At 25.9% G+C, this 9909-nt stretch overlaps 1 protein-coding gene across 2 annotated transcripts; it reads left to right on the forward strand.

Annotated features, from left to right (window-relative positions):
• The first annotated feature begins 646 nt into the window (after positions 1-646).
• Positions 647-2627, forward strand: LOC110651052 (protein ELF4-LIKE 3). Of its 2 annotated transcripts, XM_021806243.2 has the most exons (3): positions 647-915; positions 1699-1819; positions 1970-2627. In XM_021806243.2, exon 3 carries the CDS (start codon positions 2030-2032, stop codon positions 2372-2374), a length of 345 nt encoding a protein of 114 aa, XP_021661935.1. In that variant the 5' UTR covers positions 647-915; positions 1699-1819; positions 1970-2029; the 3' UTR covers positions 2375-2627. The 2 variants fall into 2 exon arrangements, with proteins under 2 accessions (XP_021661935.1, XP_058001931.1); XM_058145948.1 differs by lacking the exon at positions 1699-1819.
• The last annotated feature ends 7282 nt before the right edge of the window (positions 2628-9909 follow it).

A 9909-nucleotide genomic window follows, 5' to 3' on the forward strand; every position in this document is an offset into this window, starting at 1 on the left:
TTATTTTTAGAATATTTTGATGCGAAAGTATTGATTGATTGATCATTCACAGTCTCACATCATTTATGAAGAGTGTATATTATCTCTAAATTGTGCATAAAAAAATTAAATACAGAAATTTAATTTTAAACTTTATTAAAAAAGAAAATCTTATAACCCTCTGAATTTTTAAAATATTTTATAGTGCATTAAACATCTCACCACGATACATATCAATTTTAATAAAAATAAAAATAAAATTTTATTTTTAATTTTAATTAATAAATTATTATATTAACATGATTAGAGTTCATATTTTTTAAGTTTAAAAATTTTTAAAATATCTTAATTTTAGGAGTTTATATGCACAATATAAAAATTTAAGATGTCATGAATTTTTTTTTTTTCCAAAATTAAAGTGTGAAAAGGTAAATTTAGAAGAAAAAAAAAATCCAAAAAAAGTGGACCTCATGTTGTGAACATAACATACTGAATCACATGCCACGTGCTCAATAATTAAAGAAGAAAAGAAATCATGCCTTGGATCTGAGCAAAAGATAGTAAAATTACCCAATTAATAAAATAGGCAAAATATTAAAAAAAAACAAGAAATAGGAAATTAACAGGTGGATGTATATTTAGGATTTTATGAAACTAAAATATTTTTAGACAGAGCGATCCTCTCGAGCGTGACTGTCAAATCTACATATTCTCTCTCTCTCTCTCTCTCTGTTCTTCTTCTTCTCAGTTTCTTTCTATCTCTGCAAAAACTCTCTTTCCTTCTCTCTCACCTGTAAATTCTCATAATTCAGAGAGAGACCTTGTTTCGGAGATTCAGTTTATAAAGAATCAGCGATCTTTTCCACTCTTCCTCGGGAATCCCTCGTCTTCAATCTGTGTCTTCTCTTCCAGAATGGAATGTTCCAGATTTTCAAGGTACCAATACATAAATACACTGCTATATATATATATATAGAAGGTACAATAAAATAATACCATATTTTTTTTATTCTTTGTTTTGTTTTGAGTTTAATGGATTATTGAATTTGATGGGTTCTTTAAATTTTTTGTTTTACTTTTATTTTCGCACTAAATGCCTTTGATCTTATCTGCTTCTGCTTCCTTTTTTGTTTAATACTGTCTCTTTACTCTGGGAATTTCGAAATTGTTGAATTGCTTTTTTTTTTCCTCTGAGGATCTTCATATGGTAACTTTATTTTTTTAGATTTTTTTTTTGGTTCTTTTTTTAAATGGGATACTTGATTTAGTGGTTTTATTTTTTTATCTTTCTCTATTTTCGGAATTTATGCTTCTGGAAGTGCAAGTTTTCATGTATGGTTTTGGACATTGTTCTTTGGTTTCTGATATTCCTGAATTTTAAGTAAATTTCATTTGGATTTGTCAACTTATTATGAATATTTCCTTTTTTTTTTTGTAAATATTTATTTACACATATAAAATTTAAAAAATTGTAAAGATTAATGATGTCTGTGCTGCAGTAGTACGCCCTCATGCCCTTATCTTCTCTGCATCATTGACTGGTTTTTCTGTGAGATTCTTCTTTGAAACTGAGTTTAAGATGAGTATTTTCTCGGTACATAAAAAGAGTTCCCTTTTATGGAAATGTGATCTGCTTTTTCACATCATCATAAATAATAATAATAATAATAATAATAATAATAATAATAATAATATAATTATTTGGTTGTTTGCTATCAGATCCCTCTGTGAAAAGTGGAACCCATGGAGGTCATGATTTCCACTACAGACTCTTGTCTCATATGCACTAAAACGCCTCAAACAAATCCAAGGCTCCTCATGTTTTTGTCTGGAGGTTTTGGTTAGTGTAGCCATGTATTGGAACATATGATTATGGGTCTTAATTTATTTATTTATTTTTAGAATAGATGTATTTAATTTTTAATAAACACTGTTTCATCTTTTGTTTCTTTCTCAAAATTTTCATCTTTTTGGTTTGTTCTTGATGCAGGACTGGTTCTGATTAGTTAGAACTCTTGACTCCCCCAGAAAGAGAAGAGTGATAGGTAAAATGGAGGGTGACACATTTTCAGGACTTGGTAATGGCACCCAGATAGATGGCAAGATCTTGCAGACATTTCAGAAGAACTTTGTTCAGGTTCAAAACATCTTGGATCAAAATAGGCTGCTCATCAATGAGATAAACCAGAACCATGAATCCAAGATCCCTGACAACCTAGGCAGAAATGTAGGTCTGATTAGGGAGCTTAACAATAATATCAGGAGAGTGGTTGACCTTTATGCTGATCTTTCCAGCTCCTTCACCAAATCCATGGAAGTTTCCTCTGAGGGGGATTCAAGTGGGGCTTTGAAATCTGATGCCAAAGCTGGTCACAAGAGAAATAGGCCTACATAGAGAGAAACTCGTGTTTTCTTTTCTTCATTCTTTGCAAGGTGGGGAAAGAAGAATTTCACATTTGCCTCTAGGTAGTAGAACATGATTATTAGATTCTGCAACTTTTTTTTTATCAGTGACCTCTCTCTAGTTCTCTTCAATTCTACTTCTTCTTTTCCTTAAATTTCTTCTTAGAGAAATAATTGGCCAACATTTCTGTCCAATTGTAACAGTGTAGCCTTTGATCTAATTGAAATCAAGAATGTTTGTGCTATCTAATCTCTTTTTATTCTTGCTTTTGTTCTTGACAGTGGTCAATGCATATTTAAAGACCTTTCTCCTTCCTTTTCCTTTGATCCTCAAGAAATTTAAATTCACCTAATTTTCTGTGTCTACAGAATTGATCTGTGCATAACACCCAGTTCTTTAGCTTTTTGTTTTGGATAAAAATTAGGACTTTCCTGGTGCTGCCTGGAAAAAAGAGATTTAAGAGCTTTTAGCTTTTTCCTAACTTTTTCTGTTTGTCAAAGGTTGATATCTATTATTAGTCTTTACATAATTTTCTCTGTCATTCTCTTTTTCATGAATGCTCATAATCTACTTTTCATTTCCCTTTTTTTTTTTTTTTCCTGAAACTCTCCACAAGGCCTCCCTTTATTCCCTTTTCAACCTTAAATCCAAAGCAATTCCTTCTAGACCTTAACTGAGAACTAAAGTGGAGGGGTTGCAGATACTGTTTTCAGTCCTCTCCTATGATGCAAAGCAGAAGCTACTTTTTTTTTTAATTTCCAAATTGTCTTTTTCCCTTTTTTTTTTATATCTCTCTGTGTTCTTTGCATACATCTCTGTGAAGATGCTCTGAAACAATAAGGAAGAAAGCAGCTTTAGATAATCTTTTTGGTTCCCAATCATACACCACCACAGGAGCAGAATCTCAGATAAGGGAGGATGAGCTTTTTGACTAATTTTTTAATCTGTTGTAACCAATGACAGTCTCCTGCTTAAAAATATATATATATATATTCTTTAGGTAATTTAAAAACAAAGCACTATAATTTCAAGAGACAGACAGGTATATATGAACAGTGACCCCCAACAACATGACAAGGGCCCTCAAACTACTTCCCCATGCTTATCTCTTCCCTCTACTAATTGTGCGCTCTTTTTAACTCTGCAATTCTTAAATTTTCCCCCTTTCTTTTTGCATTTAATCTCCTTTATGACTTCATTCAAGTTGAGTCACGTCCCATTTTGGTCCGATTTTTATTTAAAACCGATGATTCTGAGTCGTGGCATTTTAGGTCATGAATCAAACAGCATGAAGTCTATTTCAATTTTGATTCAATCTTGATTAAGACAATTCAATTGATAAAAATTTTAAAATTCTTAGTTAAAAAAAAAAAAGAGTCAAATAATCAAAATGAATCGAATAATTGGATTGAATTATCAGGTCACCCATTGATTTAAATCTGGTCCGATTTAATATTCAAAGAAGGGACGAGTTCAACCTTTAAGGGTTTCAATTCTAGACTTATTTAAAGCAATGAATCGATTAACCTTTCCTAATGGCTTCATTTTGAATAAATCATTTATAAAAAAAAATTAATTAAATTTTCACAAAATCATCTTAAATTTCTATATTTTTTAAAATGAATTTTTAATTCAAAAAATTGAATTTTTTCATTTTAAATATAAAAATTAATTAAATTAAATTTTTATAAAATTTTAATTTCCAAACAAAGGAAATTAGATTTCACAAGCTGATTTTAGTTTGAATCCAATTCCAAGCTGGCCATGGCCACGTCTACTCCCCAGCAGCTCTCTCCTCCCTGATTGAGAAAATATCCTCTTTTTCTTTTATTGGTAGACCTAATTTTCTCATGTTATTAGGAGAAAATGGCCCACAAAAGAGAGTGATTGTTGGAAATCGCTTGTGCTTGATCTAGAACAAGAGAGAGGGAGAAATTTATCAGAAAGGGAGACTTATCGAACAAAAAGAGAGATAATAAATTTATTATATAGAGATATTTTTAATTAAATAAATATTAAAAATAAAATACATAAATAAATTTTGTATTAAAATTATAAAAAAATAAAAAATAGAAATTATCAAAATTTCTTAAAATTTTAAGAAAAATATTAAAATGAGTTCGATAATTTCAAATTATAAGTTAATATGATAAAAAAATTAAATTTTTATCTTATAATAAAAATATTTGAGTTAATGAAAATTAAATAAATTTGATATTTTTTACATTATAGTTTTTTTTATAAAATGTAATTAAAATAGTTAAATTATTAATATAATAATATTACACAATTAAATCATCAAAATTAAGTGTTTAGTTAAATAACAAGAGATGTAAGTATCTTATTTCACCTCTCATTCAAGTTTTTTTTTAATATAAATAAAAAAATAATTTAGTGAAAATTGAATGAAAATTAGGTAAGGTAGTGGAAATTAAATGAACAAAGAGATCAATTGTAAATTTTAAACTTGCACAATAAAACGACAAATTGATCAATGCATAGTAATATTAATGGCCCGTAAATTGATCTATATCAAATTAATTCATGTTCAAAATTGGTGCAGTGTTACTTTCATACAAGGCATATGGGGCAGTTTGTAATAAATAGAAAGGTACTTTTAATCATTGTTGTTAAATTCCAACCAACTAGTTGGAAAAATTAGAAATCAAATCTATAGTAAATTCAAATTATCTTTAAAAATTAAAAATATGAAACTTGATTTCAATCTATATATCAAATGCGGAATTAATGATTTAGGTAATTTAGTCACAGATCACTCGAGTGAGTCAAATTTTAGTCATTTTTATCAATTTTTATATAAATAATGTCATTTTATAATGTGGTAGACGATATTTAAGTCTAAGAGCGGTGAATGATGAATGCAATATTTAGAATTAAGTGCATTGTATACTTATGATTTAACTCTTTTAAAATTTGTTTTTTATTACTTAAAATAAAATTTTTGAAAATATTGACCATTAATTTTTTAATTTAGTTAAGTCAATAATTTTTTTTAAATTATTAAAATATTAGCTAATAAAATTTTGTTATAAATTTTTTAAGAACTAAATATAAGAATTTATTAAATACATGCCACATTTAAATTATTTTAAATGAAAATTTAAAAATTTAATGGAGAGGCAATAGCCCCTTTCAATCTCGAATTTGCTAGTAAATGAATTTAGCATTTAAATTTAGTGCCTTGTATATTTTATTCATAATTTAGATATTTTTAATTTTTTTTTAATTACTTAAAAGAAAATTCTATAATTATGTATACTAATTTTTCAATTTAATTAGGTTAATAAAAATAATCTGCCAAGTGATAAGAATATGAACTTATTATTATTTTTTATTTAATTGTGTCGACCAAAAAAAAATTGACCTCTTAAATTTTGTTATGAATTTTTTGGGATTAAATATGAGAGTCTGTTAAATATATATCTATAAGGCAGGAAATTTGTCATTGAGGGGTCAAAACTAAATATTAAAAAGAAATTAAATGAAATATTAATAAAAATATAAAAACTAAAAAAATATAAAATATTAGGAAATTAATATTAAATAATATAAAAATATAAATAAAATTTACTTAAAAAGTGCAAAGGCCAAAAAAAAAATATTGAAGGATTAAACAATATTTAAAAAAATTACACTAAAATTTATAAGTAAAACTTTAATTTTAAAAATTTTAGAGAGGCAAATAGTAAAGTCTTTAAACAAATATATTAAATTTTATTGGTGAAATTTTAATTTTAAAGAATTTTGAGATGGCAAATCTCATAAGTACTTCTGCCTCTGATTTAAACTCCTTCAAAGTAAGAGCTGCAAATTTTTTAAGGGGAGTAATAACCCTGTCAATCCATTTAGTATACCATTATGCCTATAAACTCACGCACACACATCTGCAACTAATGTGGGAGCTCAAAAGCTCAGTCCTGGACACGTCCCACATGGGGCCTCAACTAGACCACACCGGCCAACTCACAATGGCAACAAGGCCTTTTGTTTTTTTCTTTTATAAAGCCAACACACGCACACACGAAAGTATAAGAGTTACTATACTAACACTCATACTCAGGCAATTACTGACTGGATGGAGTTTTAGCACATACCTATAAATCCACGCACACACACATACACATTCATAACCGATGTGAGAGTCCGAATGCTCCATTTGTGATAACAATTGGTCAATGAAATATAGTAATTTTATATAGAACAAAAAATATAACATAACCCTAATATTAATTTTTACAAAAGATAACGTTGTAATCATATTTTGAATAGTACAAGTATTGTCCACTAAAAGCTTAGTATTATTAATTAGATTTAATAATAGATTAGACATGAATGAAATATTAGTATGATTTGTAAAATGAATTATATATATATATATATATATATATATATAAACTGAAATTATATTTCTATTAAATATTATGATCTAAAATTATTAAGTTAAATATTTTCTAATATTAAAAATTAAATTTAAAAATATAAAATAAAACTTTAAATATTTTAAAATAAAATTATTACATTTAATTATGTCTTTTGTAAATTTTATATATATGTGTGTGTATATATAGTGTGTTATAACTTAGATTCAAGTGAAAATTGCTTATACTTAAATTAATTGTCAAAAGAATATATATACTTATTTGAATACTATTTAACAAAGTTAAATGCATGAGAAGGTCAAATGGGCTTAGTTTTAACTTTATTCTAAATTAAAATTTATATAAATTATTTTAAAAGTTTCAGAAAATAGAATAACACTTTTATATATAATGGGAGTCTTCTTTTAATGCTTTTGTAGCAAATTTTATAGTAATAATAATTTATAAAATTCAAATTTTGAAATTGAAGATTGGGATATCAAAAATGTGCTTTCTTTTGGACTTTTAATTAAGTCTTTCACTTAATTAATTTATATATTTATTTTTAACTTTTTAATTATTTAATACATTAAATTTTATAAATATAAATAAAAAATATAATATACTATAATTCATACTTTTAATAGATTAATAATTTGAATTAAAAGTATTGATTATCGAGTAAATATCTAACAAATTATAATCACTTTGAAATTTTAATTTTAGATTATTTTTAATTTTATAATTAATTTATATTAAAAATATTTTTTATAAATAAAGATATAAAATTTAATTTATATTAATTGATAAATCAAATAAAAAATTAGAAATATTTTTAATTTCAATTAAATTAAATAAGTAACAAATTAAAAAAATAACGAATTTATGTTATCTTTAAGTTTTGTTTGGTTGGAAATAACTTAGTTCAAAAATTTTAAGTTTTCAAGAAATATTAAAACATAACTTGTTTATTTGGCCATAATTCTTGATTTTTTTAGAAGTTAAGACTTCTAATTTTTTCATTCATTTAATTAAATTGTTTTTTAGAAAGTAAATTTTTCAGAAAGTAAACTTTTGAATTAAATAAGCCCTAAACTTTTAAAATTTACAATTATTTATAACTATAAAAGAGTTCTAATTTGGCTCTAGTAGCCTTACTTTTTTGTCAATAAATTTCTTGGAGTCAGCTGAAGATAATTGTAAGCTAATTAGGGGCAGAGAGAGAAAGAGAGAGCCACCTAATTAATAGTAAAACATGGTTATGGTTATTTAAAGGTATAATTAATCATAAATAGCTAGAAGATGATGAAATGAGTTGGTCCCTAATAGCCTAAAGGAAGTCAAGCCAAGACAAATTAAACATGCCATAACATGACATGTGAAGTGGGAATCTACTTTTCCACTCCTTTCTTTCCATTAATTCCTTACATTTCCAGCAAATAGCTTGGAAAGAAGTCAAGTTCACTTTGCCTCTTAACCAAATCTTATAATGGGATCTTAATGGTATCAAAGTCACAATTTATAATAATCATTATGTTAATATTCCAAACCCATCAGCCAACCTCTACCATCTGCATGCACAAATTCACTTTAGCTTATATTTTAATCCAAATATCACCCTCCTCCCCACCGCCAATGCCATGGCAGGGCAGCTATAATAATGGAGGTTGATTGTGATTGGACAATTATATCTGAGAAAATGGATTCTTCTCTCTCAAATCTTTTTTTTTTTTTTTTAAGGCTTCTGTTTTGTTCATATTTGAAACATCATAATGGTTTTTAGTTTACTTTTTTAACTGATTGCACAAAGCGGAAGTTAGTTTTTTTTTTTTTTTTCTTTTTCTCTCTGACCTTCTGTCATTTTCAACTACTTAAAAGATGGGATTTGTACACTTTGGTTCTCCCCATTATGCTAATGTTGATCACTGATTTCTTGCTTCTTTGTTAGCTTTTGCAAAACTATGTTATCTTGTTTTGCTATCAAACTCTTGTTGACTAATCGATGGAGTATTTCTTTTAAAACTGCAATAGTTTCTATACTTCATATATGATTCATTTGACTTTCTAAATAAATCAAATAATAATAGAAAATTAATAAAAAAGCTCATGGTAAAAGATAATTATCAATATTTCAACTTCTCATTTTATTCAATTGTAAAAGTATTTTGTAGAGGCAAAAATCTAATTGAAATTGAGTGAGTAATCTTTAATAAGATATGATAAATTTCTTTTAAAATAATAAATCAAAATTTTCTCTTCACTTTAAATCCCAATAATAATTTTTTAATAAAATTATCTATTTTATTATTGTGCCCTTTTGAACTTGACCAAACTAGTAGTTTCAATAAATACCTAATTCCACTCCTAATTTATTTATATAAATCTTAAATTATCTACACAATTATTCTTTACACTCTCTTTAATTCTCAATAATCTCTCAATTTCTCTTAAATTCTCTAAACAATTATTTTCTACACTCCTTTTAATTTTCAATATTTTTTCACTTTTTCTACTTTATTATTTTATAAACTCACTGAAATTTTTAATACTATCTTAATTACTCTATTATTATTTTATATCTTCAATAAAATTTCCAATACCCTTTATTTTATTTTTTTTCTCTCTTTTGTGTTTTTTTTTTTAATTATCAAATTTTATTATATGATTTTTAGAAAAAGGGCAAGCAATAGAATTGAAAAACTTTGATTCCTCTAAATTTTAAGAGGATACGTAGGTAAAATTAAGTTCATGCACTTTTTTAAAATTTTTTTAAAAAAATTAATTTCATTTCTAATTTTTTAATCAAGTTTAAGTTTTTTATTATTAAATTTTTCTTAAAGATAAATTAAATTTATTTTCTTTTTTCTTATTTTATTTTCATTAATAGATTTCTAAGAAAAATTAAAATATTTTTATAAATATAACTTAGTTCAAAATTAATAAAATTTTCCTCTAGTTTTTTTTGTGTAAACTGCCCTCCTCTTGAATCGTTTTTTTTTAATCGCTCTTCAAACCCTTTTAAATCGGGGCTCGAATTGAAACCGGCAATTTAAAAACCGTTTTCCAAACTATCCCATAGTGGTTTGTTTCAGGTTCATAATTTTATTAAACCTATGAACCTGAACCAGTGGTTCTTGAACTATAGCC

Source organism: Hevea brasiliensis, chromosome 4, assembly GCF_030052815.1.
Source record: "Hevea brasiliensis isolate MT/VB/25A 57/8 chromosome 4, ASM3005281v1, whole genome shotgun sequence".
Taxonomy (NCBI): Eukaryota; Viridiplantae; Streptophyta; class Magnoliopsida; order Malpighiales; family Euphorbiaceae; genus Hevea; species Hevea brasiliensis.

What these genes read in the sequence shown, in the direction of transcription:
- LOC110651052 (XM_021806243.2), top strand. Translation starts at nt 2,030, where the DNA reads ATGGAGGGTGACACATTTTCAGGACTTGGTAATGGCACCCAGATAGAT.